This window comes from Gymnoscopelus microlampas (assembly GCF_963454915.1).
Source record: "Gymnoscopelus microlampas genome assembly, chromosome: 4".
NCBI lineage: Eukaryota > Metazoa > Chordata > Actinopteri > Myctophiformes > Myctophidae > Gymnoscopelus > Gymnoscopelus microlampas.
This window is the reverse complement of record NC_139941.1, coordinates 47290831-47310476: the sequence shown is the minus strand read 5'-3', so window position 1 is coordinate 47310476 and position 19646 is coordinate 47290831. Positions and strand designations below refer to the sequence as shown.

At 42.1% G+C, this 19646-nt stretch overlaps 1 protein-coding gene across 3 annotated transcripts in view; it reads right to left on the bottom strand.

Annotated features, from left to right (window-relative positions):
* Positions 1–232: 232 nt before the first annotated feature.
* Positions 233–19646, bottom strand: part of card9 (caspase recruitment domain family, member 9) — a 31477-nt gene continuing 12063 nt past the window's right edge. Inside the window, exons 9-15 of one of the 3 annotated variants that reach the window (XM_084054690.1) lie at positions 18941–19129; positions 17782–17842; positions 15993–16091; positions 15774–15901; positions 2165–2229; positions 1811–1913; positions 233–815 (exon numbers count right to left, since the gene is read on the bottom strand). In XM_084054690.1, coding sequence (XP_083910816.1) covers positions 1814–1913; positions 2165–2229; positions 15774–15901; positions 15993–16091; positions 17782–17842; positions 18941–19129 — 642 coding nt within the window. In that variant the 3' untranslated portion in view covers positions 233–815; positions 1811–1813. The remainder of the gene's footprint in view (positions 816–1810; positions 1914–2164; positions 2230–15773; positions 15902–15992; positions 16092–17781; positions 17843–18940; positions 19130–19646) is intronic. The other 2 variants (XM_084054688.1, XM_084054689.1) reach the window with 2 other exon arrangements.

Below are 19646 nucleotides of genomic sequence, written 5' to 3'. Positions count from 1 at the left end.
GATTTTTTGAATTTGGTATCATAATTATGTAAAATAAATGTTTCGGTCAATAGACCTTCAGGCATGTAAAATAAACCCCCCAAAAAAGAAAAAGGAAATCTGTCTCCTACATTCTGTCTTGAACATCCACCTGTCTAGTTGCATTGTGGTTACCAACAATACATAGATTACAAAAATAAATGTATTCATTAAGTAAGAACTTTATTATTATTATTTTATTTTTTTAGGTTGTGCAAAGCATTTTATCAAGGTAAAATATTTTATTTGAGAATACAAAAAATGTTCACTCTATTGCAGATTTAATTACATCACACAGTTGGACTTTATCCTTTTAATTAAATATTAACCCCTGTACAGCATATGATACATGAATATAACAATATGTCTAAAGTCCACAGACAGACCATAATGCTGCTTGTGAGCGTGAGGACCCAGGTTTTGAATCTGACCCATGTCTTGTCTCTGCATGTCTCTCTTCTCTCCGCCCTTGGTTTCCTGTCTCTCTACTAATCTCGCCTATCTGAAATAAAGCATCAAACGCCAAAAACTAAATAAACATTTCTAAAGTTAATAAGACTATCAGATGTACAATGCTTTTTTCTCATTGGGTTTTTGTAACCCTAAAATAGTTTCTTGGTTTGTTCTATGATTACACCTGTATTTATTTGTATTAATTGTGTGTGCTTAAAAAACATAATATCAAAAGCGTTTATTTACTACAGAGCTTATTTTCGTAATTTATCCAACACCCAGTGCAAAATTTCCTTTGAAAGTGTGCTGTAGGAATCAGTGGTTGAGATGACATCTGGGTTGACCTACAAAAAGACAACAGTAAAGTAGATCAGCAACATAATTTAACAAATACGCAGGATGTCTATCAGTCAGCTTGGTATTACATTTTACAAACCAACCATCTATCAAAATGATGCTAGTGCTAGTGGGCACCGGCATTTTGGTTGTGTATAATATGGTCCTGGGTCAGAGTTCTGTAATGACATGGCGGCCCAACAATTCCCAAGCCATTTGAGCTCAGAAACACGGCCATATCACTATGATTGCATCGCATACAGTATCTAAGCTCTTTGATGTGTGTGATGCCCTTTTATCCAGTAAGGTTTCTGATATATTGTGCTTTCATTTAATTTATTGTAATGCAAGTTTGAGGAGCCTGGGCAAAAGTGTTAGACCCTTGTTTTTACTGGAAGTATTTTTAAGGTGTGACAATAAATGCTTTCTCATTCCGATTGCTGAGACATAATGCTGAGAGATAATGTCATTGTTTCAGCAATTTTGAGGCGGGCTCGTTTTGGTTGGTGCACTGCAGTACATACAGCACTAGCAGTTTTGAAAAACGTTTGAAATCACTTGAACACAAGGCGGGCGCAGTTTGTTGTTTACCCAGGGTGTCGGACTAAGCAGGAAGCTTGTTTCCAGCCGGACCCTGCATGGAAGCCTTGCTCAAGGGCTATTCAGCGGTGATTCATGATTGATGTGATGAATTGGGGAATCGAACTAGGGACCTTCCGGTATCAAGGCCGCCCCTCTAACCACTAGGCCACCGCTGTGTGTGTGTGTGTGTGTGTGTGTGTGTGTGTGTGTGTGTGTGTGTGTGTGTGTGTGTGTGTGTGTGTGTGTGTGTGTGTGTGTGTGTGTGTGTGTGTGTGTGTGTGTGTGTGTGTGTGTGTGTGTGTGTGTGTGTGTGTGTGTGTGTGTGTGTGTGTGTGTGTGTGTGTGTGTGTGTGTGTGTGTGTGTGTGTGTGTGTGTGTGTGTGTGTGTGTGTGTGTGTGTGTGTGTGTGTGTGTACCCTACCAATCATCTTCCATCAGAGTCTGTGGTGTCGCTTCCACTGCTGTCGTCAAGATTACACGGTGCATGCTCCATGCCAATGACCTTTGACCTGACGGCTCGCTTCCTGTGATCAAGGGGGATTATGTAATCATATGCACTGTATTGAGAGCTGGTCATATTCTTTGGGGTATGTATGGGCACCATGTGTGTCAGTATGTACTGTGGTACTACAGTATGTTAGTTCAGTGTTAGCTCATGTGTGTTACTATGTTAGTTACGTTCACTGTATATGAGGCCTGTTGCCTTTGTACCGTGTATTAAGTTAGTTCAATGTTTTTGAGGTCTCTAATGTTGACATAATGTGATCACACTCACCTGCGGTAGAAGAAGTTGCGATGACATCGGCTCCGTGGTCTCCAGCAGTCAGACAGTTCATCTTCCTAGAGACACACAGACAGGTAGACGGAAATAACAGTGAAGGAACCAGAGTTACTCAGCCCACTCAACATCAGCCACATCTAACACATGGATAGGAGAAGAGCAACTACTCCAAAATCCAAAATTAGTGGAGTAAAGATTTGTTCAATGATGCCATTACAAGTTTATGTAATAGCAGGGGAGCAGAAAAAGGCCTGAAATAATGCAGCGAAATTTACAAAACGTAAAGAGTTCAAATGAGCTCACAACTAATGTCTCAAGGCCCAGAGACATGAAAATTATGATGATGATGATGATAAGCGCGCAGTGCCAAGATGGCACAGGGGTGCAAGTTTAGTGTCAAGGAATTTCTAGAGGATGGCTGTTGTATTTACAAATGGTAAATGCAAAATGGTAAAGTGACAATCAAAGAGTAAACATTTTGCTGTCATTTCTCTCTGAGCAGCCAGGAGAAGTAGATACATGTTCTGCTGCTGATGAGGGTGAGCAGACTGTACCAGGATTAGCCAGGAGAGAGGATGTAGATAGGATGTGTCCAATCAATGTACAGGGTTCCCACATATTTTTAACAATTTTCAAAAGTATTTTACCCCATTTTCAGGCCTATAGCAATCATAAGGTGCAAATATAGCTGCAAGCAGCAATGAGCGGTTTCGAGAATAATGGCAGACTGGCAGACTGTGACAGAGTGGCAGACTGGCAGACTGGCAGACTTTGACAGAGTGGCAGACTGGCAGACTGGCAGACTGTGACAGAGTGGCAGACTGGCAGACTGTGACAGACTGTGGCAGACTGGCAGACTGGCAGACAGACAGACTGTGGCAGACTGGCAGACTGGCAGACAGACAGACAGACAGTGACAGAGTGGCAGACTGGCAGACTGTGACAGACTGGCAGACTGGCAGACTGTGACAGAGTGGCAGACAGACAAACAGACAGACAGACTGTGACAGAGTGGCAGAGTGGCAGACTGGCAGACAGACAGACAGTGACAGAGTGGCAGACTGGCAGACTGGCAGACAGACAGACTGTGGCAGACTGTCAGACTGGCAGACAGACAGACAGTGGCAGACTGGCAGACAGACAGACAGACTGTGACAGAGTGGCAGACTGGCAGACAGACAGACAGTGACAGAGTGGCAGACTGGCAGACAGACAGACAGTGACAGAGTGGCAGACTGGCAGACAGACAGACTGTGACAGAGTGACAGAGTGACAGAGTGGCAGACTGGCAGACAGACAGACAGACAGACAGACAGACAGTGACAGAGTGGCAGACAGACAGACAGACAGTGACAGAGTGGCAGACTGGCAGACAGACAGACAGTGACAGAGTGGCAGAGAGAGAGAGAGAGAGAGAGAGAGAGAGAGAGAGAGAGAGAGAGAGAGAGAGAGAGAGAGAGAGAGGGAGAGGGAGAGAGAGGCAGTGAGAAAGAGAGGCAGTAAGAGAGAGAGCGAGAGAGAAGAAGTGAACATGCATTAATTAACAAAGTCATGATTTTTGTTCAGTAAATTATATTTGGACTGGTTAAATTTGGGTTTGAACCAGGGACCTATAGACTTGTGGGTAGACAGTGTAAAGGATAAGGATAATTCCAGGTCCGTTCATGAAAGTCCTTGCGGTCTTGTTTCCAATGAGGGCCTGTGAGCAATTAGGGGTTAAAAGTCTTGCTCAGGGACATATTTCATTTCATCAACACATTTGCTGGCCTGGCCTGGAATCGTACCTGGGGCAACCAGGGCCTCTGGCTCCCTAGGTGGGCTCACTAACCACTCAGCTATGGCCACAGTACAGACTGAGCCATTCATATGTGGTAAGTTATCATACAGCATGGGTTGCTTATTATATACATACAAGCTCATAACGCGTCACATTGTAGATCGGCTGTATGTGGTTACTGTAGGTGTTGTATTAATAATTACATCTGCAAAGTAACAAGTAACTAAAGCTGTCAACTGCTGTAATTGTAGTAGAGTAGAGTAGTAAAGTAAAAGTACCTAAAAATTGTACTGTGCATGCGGCAGGTGTGATTGGTGATGAGTGAGAGCAGGTGAGAGGGGTGGATCCAATCCATGGGAATATGGCAACTGGATTTAAATGTTTTTCAAACTGCTCAAAATTGCAGACAATCTAAGGGCGGAGTTTACTGGTTAACAATTGCACATGCATTCATTGATACAGTCATGTTGTGTGCAATGCAATTATAATGAATTCTACATGACGTGGGATTCGAACCAGGAACCCTGTGGTTTCAAGGCAGATGATTAAGCCATTGGGCCAACAGACCTGTACTAGTGAAAAGGGAGTTCACACACATGACACACTTTCACGCAAATTGCTCAGAAATCCTTGGTTTAAATGTTTTTCAAACTGCTCAATATATTTTGGAATGGAAACTAGTGGAAAATAGTCGATCTACAAGCTCACAACGCGTTGCTATCTAAAAAGGTGTGAGATTGTAGATCGGCTATTTTCACAAGAAAGTATGTCATACATAAAAAAAAACTACTCTCAAAAGCATTTCGTGTTATTGTCTAAACATTGCACTTGTCTGAATTAACAGGGTCATGTTTTGTACAATGCAATTTAAATGTGAACTGTAATAAGTGGGATTCGAACCAGGGACCTTCGGCACATGAGACTCACACTCTACTGGTGGAGCTATCCAATACACAGCCTTAGACAGTGAAAAGGGAGAATCCAACAAAACAAAACAAAAGCGCGAATGAAGTACGTCATACATTGAAAAGAACTACTTTCAAGTATGCATTTCTCGTCATCTTTAACAATTGCACATGTATTCATTGGTATAGTCATGTTGTGTGCAATGCAATTATAATTAAGTCTACCTGAGGTGGGATTCGAACCGGCTACCCTATGGTTTCAAGGCAGATGATTAAGCGATCAAGCTATTGAACCAACACACCTGAACCTGTGAAAAAGGGCCTCAAACATGTATTTGACACAGTTTCATGCAAATTGCTCAGAAATCCTGGATTTAAATGTTTTTCAAACTGCTCAAAATTGCAGACAATCTAAGGGCAGAGCTTACTGGTCAAAGTGATACATGTGTTCCTCATGAGTCAAGGCACATGTGTAAGCAGGTTTAACGGCTGTCGGCCAAACGAGGCATGACTTTTGCCTGTTTAAAGTTTGCATTTTCAAAAAATTGCTATAGCGCCCCCCTTTGACCAATTGGAGTAAGATTGGTTTCAGTGATACTTGGAAGGACCCTCTACAATATTGCAAAGTGTCAAACAAATGTGAGTCTGCATGTATGTGTTAGGGGCAGATGAATAATTTAAAAAAAGCTGCAATTTTCATTGGCTTATAAAAGCTTAACGTTTTCACTTATGGAAAATCCGCTAAGTTACGTTTGTCGGCATTGGTCCAAAGTTCATGTGTATACAGTTTCGTACAGATTGCTCATAAATCCCAGGAGAAGTGATTTTTTTACTGCTTTTTACTGCTTTTCATAGAATTCGAAATGGTGGGAGATCTAAAGGTCAGAGGTCAAAAGTCAAACAGCGAAAGTTGTTAGGCATGAGGAGACGCATGTGTGTATCGAAGTTTCATGGCTGTAGGTCGAACAGGGCATGAGCTGTACCTGTTCAAAGTTGGCATGTTCAATTGAGTGCTACAGCGCCACCCTTTGGCCAATGGTTGTGAGTTTCGGGTTTTCGCCGTTTGGCATAGCCCTCTACCATATTGCCGAATTTCATAAGAAGTGACCAGGCGGTTAGGCCAGAACTGGCAAAAACGGCGGAAGAATAATAATAATAATAATAAATATAGCTGCAAGCAGCAATTAGCGGTTTCGAGAATAATGGCAGACTGGCAGACTGTGACAAGAGTGGCAGACTGGCAGACTGGCAGACTTTGACAGACTGGCAGACTGGCAGACTGGCAGACTTTGACAGAGTGGCAGACTGGCAGACTGGCAGACTGTGACAGAGTGGCAGACTGGCAGACTGGCAGACTGTGACAGACTGTGGCAGACTGGCAGACTGGCAGACAGACAGACTGTGGCAGACTGGCAGACTGGCAGACAGACAGACAGACAGTGACAGAGTGGCAGAGTGGCAGACTGTGACAGACTGGCAGACTGGCAGACTGTGACAGAGTGGCAGACAGACAAACAGACAGACTGTGACAGAGTGGCAGAGTGGCAGACTGGCAGACAGACAGACAGTGACAGAGTGGCAGACTGGCAGACTGGCAGACAGACAGACTGTGGCAGACTGGCAGACAGACAGACAGTGACAGAGTGGCAGACAGACAGACTGTGACAGAGTGGCAGACTGGCAGACAGACAGACAGACAGTGACAGAGTGGCAGACTGGCAGACAGACAGACAGTGACAGAGTGGTAGACAGGCAGACAGACAGACTGTGACAGAGTGACAGAGTGGCAGACTGGCAGACAGACAGTGACAGAGTGGCAGACTGGCACACAGACAGACAGTGACAGAGTGGCAGACAGGCAGACAGACAGACTGTGACAGAGAGATAGAGAGAGAGAGAGAGAGAGAGAGAGAGAGAGAGAGAGAGAGAGAGAGAGAGAGAGAGAGAGAGAGAGCAAAGTGCACATGTCTGAATTAACAGGGTCATGTTTTGTATAATGCAATTTAAATGTAAACTGTGACGAGTGGGGTTTGAACCGTGGACCTTTGGCACATGAGACTAACACTGTATTGATCAAGCTATTCAATCCACAGCCTTGGTCAGTGAGAAGGGAGAATCCAACAAAACAAAACAAAACAAAAGAGGGAATGAAGTACATCATACATTGAAAACGACTACTCTCAATAAGCGTTTCATTTAACAATTACATGTTTATTCATTGATACAGTCATGTTGTGTGCAATGCAATTGAGTTGAGGTCTGCATGAGGTGAGATTTGAACCGGCGACCCTCTGGTATCAAGACAGATGATTAAGCCATTGGGCCAACAGACCCGAACTGATGAAAAGGGAGTTCACACACATGACACACTTTCAGGCAAATTGCTCAGAAATAGTGGATTTAAATGTTTTTCAAACTGCTCAAAATTGCAGACAATCTAAGGGCGGAGTTTACTGGTTAACAATTGCACATGCATTCATTGATACAGTCATGTTGTGTGCAATGCAATTATAATGAATTCTACATGACGTGGGATTCGAACCAGGAACCCTGTGGTTTCAAGGCAGATGATTAAGCCATTGGGCCAACAGACCTGTACTAGTGAAAAGGGAGTTCACACACATGACACACTTTCACGCAAATTGCTCAGAAATCCTTGGTTTAAATGTCTTTCAAACTGCTCAATATATTTCGGAATGGAAACTAGTGGAAAATAGTCGATCTACAAGCTCACAACGCGTTGCTATCTAAAAAGGTGTGAGATTGTAGATCGGCTATTTTCACAAGAAAGTATGTCATACATAAAAAACAATTACTCTCAAAAGCATTTCGTGTTATTGTCTAAACATTGCACATGTCTGAATTAACAGGGTCATGTTTTGTACAATGCAATTTAAATGTGAACTGTAATAAGTGGGATTCGAACCAGGGACCTGAAAATAACTACTTTCAAGTATGCATTTCTCGTCATCTTTAACAATTGCACATGTATTCATTGATATAGTCATGTTGTGTGCAATGCAATTATAATTAAGTCTACCTGAGGTGGGATTCGAACAGGCTACCCTATGGTTTCAAGGCAGATGATTAAGCGATCAAGCTATTGAACCAACACACCTGAACCTGTGAAAAAGGGCCTCAAACATGTATTTGACACAGTTTCATGCAAATTGCGCAGAAATCCTGGATTTAAATGTTTTTCAAACTGCTCAAAATTGCAGACAATCTAAGGGCAGAGCTTACTGGTCAAAGTGATACATGTGTTCCTCATGAGTCAAGGCACATGTGTAAGCAGGTTTAACGGCTGTCGGCCAAACGAGGCATGACTTTTGCCTGTTTAAAGTTTGCATTTTCAAAAAATTGCTATAGCGCCCCCCTTTGACCAATTGGAGTAAGATTGGTTTCAGTGATACTTGGAAGGACCCTCTACAATATTGCAAAGTGTCAAACAAATGTGAGTCTGCATGTATGTGTTAGGGGCAGATGAAAAATTAAAATAAAGCTGCAATTTTCATTGGCTTATAAAAGCTTAACGTTTTCACTTATGGAAAATCCGCTTGGTTACGTCTGTCGGCATTGGTCCAAAGTTCATGTGTATACAGTTTCGTACAGATTGCTCATAAATCCCAGGAGGAGTAGGATTTTTACTGCTTTTTACTGCTTTTCATAGAATTCGAAATGGTGGGAGATCTAAAGGTCAGAGGTCAAAAGTCAAACAGTGAAAGTTGTTAGGCATGAGGAGACGCATGTGTGTATCGAAGTTTCATGGCTGTAGGTCGAACAGGGCATGAGCTGTACCTGTTCAAAGTTGGCATTTTCAATTGAGTGCTACAGCGCCACCCTTTGGCCAATGGTTGTGAGTTTCGGGTTTTCGCCGTTTGGCATAGCCCTCTACCATATTGCCGAATTTCATAAGAAGTGACCAGGCGGTTAGGCCAGAACTGGCAAAAACGGCGGAAGAATAATAATGAAAGTGTAGAGATGTAATAGGGTTCGAAGCCTGATAGGCTCTCGAAACCTAATGAAGTACATCATACATTGAAAACAAGTACTCTCAATAAGCGTTTCATTTAACAATTGCATGTTTATTCATTGATACAGTCATGTTGTGTGTAATGTAGGGGTGTGCCGATACACTAATTTCACGAAACGATACGATACGATATTTGGCTCACAACTTCGATACGATTTCGATACGATACGATACGCACTTTTTTTATTATGAAAATATATGGAGGAGAAAAAAAAAAAATGCAAACAAATAATTCTGTTTTTGCATTATTCAGACATGCAAACTTTTCAGCTACAATAGCCGTTTTGAATCCAAATAGTATGACACCTGACACGAAAAAAAAAACATGTTGTCACTCTTTTCACTTCAGGGCCGTTTGCATGCCTGATTATTATGATTATAAAAAGAAAAAAAAAAAAAAAAAAAATTCAAAAACGATATTTTTTTTTTCCAAAACGATACATATCGTCGCGAAAACGTATCGCGATATATCGCGGGACGATATATCGGCACACCCCTAGTGTAATGCAATTGAGTTGAGGTCTGCATGAGGTGAGATTTGAACCGGCGACGCTCTGGTATCAAGGCAGATGATTAAGCCATTGGGCCAACAGACCCGAACTGATGAAAAGGGAGTTCACACACATGACACACTTTCACGCAAATTGCTCAGAAATACTGGATTTAAATGTTTTTCAAACTGCTCAAAATTGCAGACAATCTAAGGGCGGAGTTTACTGGTTAACAATTGCACATGCATTCATTGATACAGTCATGTTGTGTGCAATGCAATTATAATGAATTCTACATGACGTGGGATTCGAACCAGGAACCCTGTGGTTTCAAGGCAGATGATTAAGCCATTGGGCCAACAGACCTGTACTAGTGAAAAGGGAGTTCACACACATGACACACTTTCACGCAAATTGCTCAGAAATCCTTGGTTTAAATGTCTTTCAAACTGCTCAATATATTTCGGAATGGAAACTAGTGGAAAATAGTCGATCTACAAGCTCACAACGCGTTGCTATCTAAAAAGGTGTGAGATTGTAGATCGGCTATTTTCACAAGAAAGTATGTCATACATAAAAAACAATTACTCTCAAAAGCATTTCGTGTTATTGTCTAAACATTGCACATGTCTGAATTAACAGGGTCATGTTTTGTACAATGCAATTTAAATGTGAACTGTAATAAGTGGGATTCGAACCAGGGACCTGAAAATAACTACTTTCAAGTATGCATTTCTCGTCATCTTTAACAATTGCACATGTATTCATTGATATAGTCATGTTGTGTGCAATGCAATTATAATTAAGTCTACCTGAGGTGGGATTCGAACAGGCTACCCTATGGTTTCAAGGCAGATGATTAAGCGATCAAGCTATTGAACCAACACACCTGAACCTGTGAAAAAGGGCCTCAAACATGTATTTGACACAGTTTCATGCAAATTGCGCAGAAATCCTGGATTTAAATGTTTTTCAAACTGCTCAAAATTGCAGACAATCTAAGGGCAGAGCTTACTGGTCAAAGTGATACATGTGTTCCTCATGAGTCAAGGCACATGTGTAAGCAGGTTTAACGGCTGTCGGCCAAACGAGGCATGACTTTTGCCTGTTTAAAGTTTGCATTTTCAAAAAATTGCTATAGCGCCCCCCTTTGACCAATTGGAGTAAGATTGGTTTCAGTGATACTTGGAAGGACCCTCTACAATATTGCAAAGTGTCAAACAAATGTGAGTCTGCATGTATGTGTTAGGGGCAGATGAAAAATTAAAATAAAGCTGCAATTTTCATTGGCTTATAAAAGCTTAACGTTTTCACTTATGGAAAATCCGCTTGGTTACGTCTGTCGGCATTGGTCCAAAGTTCATGTGTATACAGTTTCGTACAGATTGCTCATAAATCCCAGGAGGAGTAGGATTTTTACTGCTTTTTACTGCTTTTCATAGAATTCGAAATGGTGGGAGATCTAAAGGTCAGAGGTCAAAAGTCAAACAGTGAAAGTTGTTAGGCATGAGGAGACGCATGTGTGTATCGAAGTTTCATGGCTGTAGGTCGAACAGGGCATGAGCTGTACCTGTTCAAAGTTGGCATTTTCAATTGAGTGCTACAGCGCCACCCTTTGGCCAATGGTTGTGAGTTTCGGGTTTTCGCCGTTTGGCATAGCCCTCTACCATATTGCCGAATTTCATAAGAAGTGACCAGGCGGTTAGGCCAGAACTGGCAAAAACGGCGGAAGAATAATAATGAAAGTGTAGAGATGTAATAGGGTTCGAAGCCTGATAGGCTCTCGAAACCTAATGAAGTACATCATACATTGAAAACAAGTACTCTCAATAAGCGTTTCATTTAACAATTGCATGTTTATTCATTGATACAGTCATGTTGTGTGTAATGTAGGGGTGTGCCGATACACTAATTTCACGAAACGATACGATACGATATTTGGCTCACAACTTCGATACGATTTCGATACGATACGATACGCACTTTTTTTATTATGAAAATATATGGAGGAGAAAAAAAAAAAATGCAAACAAATAATTCTGTTTTTGCATTATTCAGACATGCAAACTTTTCAGCTACAATAGCCGTTTTGAATCCAAATAGTATGACACCTGACACGAAAAAAAAAACATGTTGTCACTCTTTTCACTTCAGGGCCGTTTGCATGCCTGATTATTATGATTATAAAAAGAAAAAAAAAAAAAAAAAAAATTCAAAAACGATATTTTTTTTTTCCAAAACGATACATATCGTCGCGAAAACGTATCGCGATATATCGCGGGACGATATATCGGCACACCCCTAGTGTAATGCAATTGAGTTGAGGTCTGCATGAGGTGAGATTTGAACCGGCGACGCTCTGGTATCAAGGCAGATGATTAAGCCATTGGGCCAACAGACCCGAACTGATGAAAAGGGAGTTCACACACATGACACACTTTCACGCAAATTGCTCAGAAATACTGGATTTAAATGTTTTTCAAACTGCTCAAAATTGCAGACAATCTAAGGGCGGAGTTTACTGGTTAACAATTGCACATGCATTCATTGATACAGTCATGTTGTGTGCAATGCAATTATAATGAATTCTACATGACGTGGGATTCGAACCAGGAACCCTGTGGTTTCAAGGCAGATGATTAAGCCATTGGGCCAACAGACCTGTACTAGTGAAAAGGGAGTTCACACACATGACACACTTTCACGCAAATTGCTCAGAAATCCTTGGTTTAAATGTTTTTCAAACTGCTCAATATATTTCGGAATGGAAACTAGTGGAAAATAGTCGATCTACAAGCTCACAACGCGTTGCTATCTAAAAAGGTGTGAGATTGTAGATCGGCTATTTTCACAAGAAAGTATGTCATACATAAAAAAAAACTACTCTCAAAAGCATTTCGTGTTATTGTCTAAACATTGCACTTGTCTGAATTAACAGGATCATGTTTTGTACAATGCAATTTAAATGTGAACTGTAATAAGTGGGATTCGAACCAGGGACCTTCGGCACATGAGACTCACACTCTACTGGTGGAGCTATCCAATACACAGCCTTAGATAGTGAAAAGGGAGAATCCAACCAAACAAAACAAAAGCGCGAATGAAGTACGTCATACATTGAAAAGAACTACTTTCAAGTATGCATTTCTCGTCATCTTTAACAATTGCACATGTATTCATTGGTATAGTCATGTTGTGTGCAATGCAATTATAATTAAGTCTACCTGAGGTGGGATTCGAACCGGCTATCCTATGGTTTCAAGGCAGATGATTAAGCGATCAAGCTATTGAACCAACACACCTGAACCTGTGAAAAAGGGCCTCAAACATGTATTTGACACAGTTTCATGCAAATTGCTCAGAAATCCTGGATTTAAATGTTTTTCAAACTGCTCAAAATTGCAGACAATCTAAGGGCAGAGCTTACTGGTCAAAGTGATACATGTGTTCCTCATGAGTCAAGGCACATGTGTAAGCAGGTTTAACGGCTGTCGGCCAAACGAGGCATGACTTTTGCCTGTTTAAAGTTTGCATTTTCAAAAAATTGCTATAGCGCCCCCCTTTGACCAATTGGAGTAAGATTGGTTTCAGTGATACTTGGAAGGACCCTCTACAATATTGCAAAGTGTCAAACAAATGTGAGTCTGCATGTATGTGTTAGGGGCAGATGAATAATTTAAAAAAAGCTGCAATTTTCATTGGCTTATAAAAGCTTAACGTTTTCACTTATGGAAAATCCGCTAAGTTACGTTTGTCGGCATTGGTCCAAAGTTCATGCGTATACAGTTTCGTACAGATTGCTCATAAATCCCAGGAGAAGTGATTTTTTTACTGCTTTTTACTGCTTTTCATAGAATTCGAAATGGTGGGAGATCTAAAGGTCAGAGGTCAAAAGTCAAACAGTGAAAGTTGTTAGGCATGAGGAGACGCATGTGTGCATCGAAGTTTCATGGCTGTGGGTCAAACAGGGCATGAGTTGTACCTGTTCAAAGTTGGCATATTTCAATTGAGTGCTACAGCGCCACCCTTTGGCCAATGTTTGTGAGTTTCGGGTTTTCGCCGTTTGGCATAGCCCTCTACCATATTGCCGAATTTCATAAAAAGTGACCAGGCGGTTAGGCCAGAACTGGCAAAACCGGCGGAAGAATAATAATGAAAGTGTAGAGATGTAATAGGGTTCGAAGCCTGATAGGCTCTCGAAACCTAATGAAAGTGTAGAGATGTAATAGGGTTCGAAGCCTGAAAGGCTCTCGAAACCTAATAAGGCTCTTACACCAGTGTGCTATCAATGCCCCAAGACTCGAGCGAAAAACACCAATAAGTTTCAATAACACCACTATTCAGTAGTAGTGACTTTAAGGCTGTGTCCAAATGCTTAGCTTTAGCATCCAGACAACCAGACAGTTGATAGCTCAAAGGACAATTGTGCCTCAAATATTGTCATTGCAAAACCATCGCTACACATTTCAAAGCCCAACCTAGTACTAACTAATAACCTGAGAGGACTACTGAGAACTGGAACCCTATTCTCAACAGTGAGGCACAGTAATACACTGGAACAGAGATAATTCAAGGAAGCTACAGTATGTTCACAAAATATGTCTACTGACTTTGTAATCTTCCTGGGAACTAATCTCTCAAGAACAGATTCTGCTCTGCGTTTGAATCTGTCGGGGGGGTTCGTCATATCGCGTACGCACTGGCCTACAAGTGGGCGTGCCTTCAGATCAGGAAGCAGGCCGCACTTTACCCAATCAAATGTAGTGGGCGGGATTCACGTGTCCGTCGATCCTTCCCCACTCGAAACAAACCGAAACTAATTTAACAATAGCGTCCGCGGCGCAGACAAAACCACGGAAAGATATTCACATTTTAACTTACTCTTTCATCATATAAACAAGTGGGCTTATAACCAAAACAATCCATGTTCTTTGGGAGAAGTGGTGTTAGTGTTCCGTGTAGAAATATTGTTAGTGGGAATGAAAACATAGTCGCACCACCGGAAGTGATGCGCTGAAGGCAGACCAAAACTCCGGTTTCCTTGCGCACGGGTGCTACGTCAACTTCCTCCCAGAACCAACTGAGATAGTCAAAAACAGCAGAGGGTGCTGTTTTTCCTTTTCATTTGGCGATGGGTTCCCAGATTGCCTGGGAACTAATAATGATTTGTGTCAGTCTGTGAGTCCGGTACTGTACATCAGCCTAATACATGAAGAAGGACTGGATGCATTATGATGGACATTTGCTGTCTTATCAGCCTGTAGTAAGTAGTATGTTTTAGTTTTTATCATCCTAAAAGGGCTGCCGTTACTTCTTATCTGCCTTGAGGTCAATTATTGTGTCAGCTCTGGAGGGTTAATGTTCACAGTCTGGGAGCTACTAATCTTTCACATCAACATAGCTACATGTACGTAGGCCTACTGTATATCAGCCTTGGAAGCATCCATTAAGTATGTTATTCCAAGCTGTATTCTTTGACTACATACACTGGAGGTAATATTCTTTAGCATCAGCCTTTGAGCCATTCTTTATATATACTATATTGTGTGGTGGTTTGCTTTCTACTCCTATTCTGAGCGGCATCAATCAGTTCAATGTGCAAACAGTCACATATAATGCAGCAAGGCGATTACAACTGATATCATCGATATCTCACTGTCAATAATTAATGACACAATATGAATTAGTTTGTGTGCTCAAAAGCCCAGTCCACACCAATGATTCACAATGCAAAGAGATGCAACTTGCAACCACTTGCAACCGAATCCCAAAACTGCACCGACCGCCAGCAACGGGGCAATTTAAGACCTCTTCAATTTCTCTCTCCAGAACATTAGAACGGTTTGGTTGCATTGCGAATCATTGATGTGGACTGGGCTTTACAGATAAGTTGCTGCCTCCTGCTAGCATAATGTTTGCCTCCTCTTTTAAGAGCTAAGGTCCTACTGAGTCCCTCACTGATGAGCGCTACTGTCAGTTGAAATTGTTTCAACTTGAATTCAGGTTGGCACAAAGTTAAGAAGAGGTCAGGTCCTTTCTTTGGGCCTTGAGCTGAAAGAGCAGCCTTTCCATATACTGGATAACATGGTGGAAATTAAATAAGATTTAATGAAAAGTGATACTGTGAGGAAAATAAAACAGATCCTCCAAAACACCCCCAATCCCCCACCAAACTGTTACTATTTGGCTGAATGAGTCCCTCTCTTTGACCCAGGACTAAGGGGTGTGTGTGTGTGTGTGTGTGTGTGTGTGTGTGTGTGTGTGTGTGTGTGTGTGTGTGTGTGTGTGTGTGTGTGTGTGTGTGTGTGTGTGTGTGTGTGTGTGTGTGTGTGTGTGTGTGTGCGTGCGTGCGTGCGTGCCTGCGGTTGAAGTTGAGTGTTCTCTTCCAGAATATTACCCATGCTGCATCAGTGCTAGGTTGCTGCCCTGACTCTGCGGCGCCATCCAGAGGTGATTGGTGGCATTGCAGCGCTGCAGCCTCTTCATTCTCTCCTGAGGTCCCGCTGGGTATGTCATCGCTACTGCCTGTCAATTAATCATGTTATATTACCATGTCCTCACTACTGTACAAGTACAATATTATACTGTCATACACAACACAACACAAAGTTCTCACTAGTGAAGTGCACTCCTCGGACAGCAGATCTCCGCCAGGCCCGCTTGCCTACCCAGGGCTGTGTCAGTCGAGGTGTACAGCCGTCAGGACACAAGGAAGCTGCGGGGTGGAAATAGAGTTTTGTGCAACAGGGGGTGCAACTGGTCGCATTTGTGGTGCCCCCTGCGGGCTAGTGAAAGTGGTTTTGGAGGTGCACTCTGTAGAGGCCCCTCAACATGCGATTACAATTTGGGGATGATTGGATATATTGCGGTCATGATACAGGGCAGTGGCTAGAGACCCAAAAGAGAAATTTCTCCCTGGGACCCAAACTAGTGAAAATAGCAGATACAAGCTCACAACGCAAGCTTGTAGATATTTTATTTTCACTACTTTTTCTAAAGTTTTATTACATTCATGGAATTCTTTTTCTTTTGAAAAATGTTTGCCTTTTTTTATTTGACTATTTATTATTGTACTTTTTAAATAATTGTAACAAATTGCAGGAAAAAAAAGGTATATATAATCACGACCCATAAAAATGGGTCTACGACCCACAAATGGGTCCCGACCCAGGGTTTGGGAACCACTGATATAGGGTGTTTAAGAAATAGGCAACGAACGATGACATTTATAGCATTTGTGGCACACCCAATGGGTGGAAGATAAATAGATTTTGGCCATGCTTTTTTTATCGATCCCTCAATGTGTGATTCAAATTTGGGGCAGATCAGATGCTGTGTTCATGATTTGTGGCAGTTTTCCCACAACATCTGGAAGCCAATCATCGCTAATCGGAATGAACATGACAAATCTGACTGATACATCTTCGTGGTTCAAGATGTGTACCAATTTCTGTGAGTTGTGGACAACATCTGTAGGAGTAGTAGCACAACGTGCGTTTATAAGAAAACCCAAATGGCTAGTAGTCAGGCAGAAATGGGCGTGGTCTATTATGGGGAATTGTGTCAAGATCTAACCAATCTAGAGAACTTTCTTTTGACATACGGTTCAAGAGTTATAGGCAAAAGTGCAAAGCAGCCAGTTATAATGCCACAATGACACCTACAGCATTGGTTCTCAAAGTGGGGTCCGGGGACCCCCCCTGGGTCCTTGAATGGGAGTTCCAGGGGGTCCCCAGCTAAATGATAGATTAGGCACCAAATGGACCCTTATGGGTTTGTAACTCTGAGAGCATACAAATGGAGAGCATACAAATGGAACCAAATGGACCCTAACGGGTCCATTTGGTTCCATTTGTACACTCTCAGAGTTAAATTGACATTGATTTTACAATATAAATTGCGGTCCAAGTGATAGAAATGCCATTAAATGGGGCTCTGTAGCCCTAATGCATGTCAAACTGGGGGTCCTTGAAATTAAAATGGTTGAGAATCACTGCTAGAGCCGTAAAAAATCTTCTCTTATGGGCGTCCCTGGCATATCTTTTGAAATGGGGGTCCGCGGGCTAATAAGTGTCAATTTGGGGGTCCCTGACATGAAAAAGTTTGATATTAACCACTGACCTACAGAATAAAAAAGAAAATGGGGCAGAGATTCCTTCTCGGCCTATACTAGGAGTGCACCTGCAGAGTTTCACGCCGATCGGTCCAGATTAGATTTACACAGACGCGCGATCAAACACAAAAATGCGCACGGACAGGGGCGAAAACTTAATCTCCCACCCCTGGCCGTTCTGGCCTGGCGGAGAGGACTACCTATAGAGAGTTATCATCATAACAACACATCTAATTAGTAACATCACAACAAATTACAGCACAAACAAAGTGATCTTTTTATGTGCGCTCACCTTTAGCCCTGCCCTCTGTGCGCTCAGTCTCCTCACTGCTGGCACTCTGACTCCGCACACTCTGAGACAACAACAACAACAACAATAATAAAAATAAAAAATAAACTAACAAAGCGACTGAGGGCTCTTATCATTTCATCCAAAACTGTTACTTTTCAGGATTATGATTCAAAAGTATCAAAAGTAGGAGATGCCCAAGTTCCTTGCAGATCTGCTACTTTTGATACTTTTGTGTGACGCTGAAGTACGATCAAGTAGGGCGTTAATTTAGGAAAAAACACCAAAAGTTAAAATATGGACATGAGAGGTTTCTGCCCGACAACAACGATTTCATATTCAGTGCCACCACGTCTCCTCTCTCCTTGTCCTCCTGCCTGTCACCAAGAAAGTGGTCATCTTGAAGAATGTGGAGGAGCAAGGAGAGAGGAGGCTTGCCGGAGGCACTGCTACTGTATGAGCGAGGACACACATGTCATGTGACGGGTGTACTGTCCTTTTAGGGACCTGTGATGTATAAAAGAGCGCGACACCAGCTGGAATATACAAAACATGGTGGGAGCAGATGCTCTGGATTAGAGTGTATGCCCAAATTATAAATTGTGAACATTCACCAGGACTCTTGTATGTTACCAAACTTTCTTTTTTTTTACATTGTCGTGAATGTCATGTAATGAATGTCAGTATAAGTAAGACATTTTGTTTATAAAAATAAAATACAAATTGAAGACAGCTGCCAGCAGCATGTGCTCTTTGATGGATCGGAAAACATAACGAAAAGCCATTTCAGTTGGTCTGTAACTTCATCATGACGTCACAAAAAAAACTAAATGAAACACAGTTGTGTGTGTGTACTATGTACGTGTGCATGTGCGTGTGCGTGTGTGCGTGTGTGTGTGCGTGCGTGCGTGCGTGCGTGTGTGTACTGTATCTTTGAAAAGATCACCAGCACTCACTTGGTCCTTTTAGGATCTCTTATTTTATTGTGTTGTAGCCCCAGCAGCAGATCACTCTTTTTTCACCTCTTTTTTTATGTGTGTGTGTGTGTGTGTGTGTGTGTGTGTGTGTGTGTGTGTGTGTGTGTGTGTGTGTGTGTGTGTGTGTGTGTGTGTGTGTGCGTGTGTGTGTATGTGCGCGTGTATGTGTAGTGTGTACTGTATACCTGATGAGTGGAGCAGGTGAGCCTGCGGACGCGTGTCTGTAACTGCAGCACCTCCCCCTTGGAGCGCAGCAGCTGGAGCTGCTGCCAGTCACATCTCTCGGTCAGCTGTCTGACCTGCTCTCTGTACTGGTCCTTCTCCTGCAGGTAGACGGTGGACTCAGCGTGGAGGTCAGAGCGGGACGACATGGCCTATCATTAGACAAGACATCCACATCAATAACTGACTATCATATCGGGCAAGAAACCGCTTATCACCACGTTTTAACAACCCATTGAGACCTGAGGCCTATTCTACATGTCTCCTAAATCTCAACGGTATTCTCAGAAACGTATGTTTCTATATCAGTGGTGCTCAATCTTTTTTTACATGTCAAGGACCCCCAAAATTATATGTATTTGGCCGCGGACCCCCGTCAAAATATTTTGTTCCAGGGACCCCCCAGAAGCAAAGATTTTAGTTAAAAATGTTCGCTTTAAAAATATATATAAATTCAAAGATTTGCACACATTTTCACGATTTTTCAAAAATAGCAGATCTACAACTACGAGCTTGTATATCTGCTATTTTTGAATAGCCCAAAGTGTAAAATAATGCTTTTTAGCTAAAATCTAAAAAGGACACAGTTCCAGGTCTCAATGGGTTAACCTTTTGTGTTTTTTTGTAAATCAACGCCCTATCTGATCATACTACAGCGGGAGCCCACCT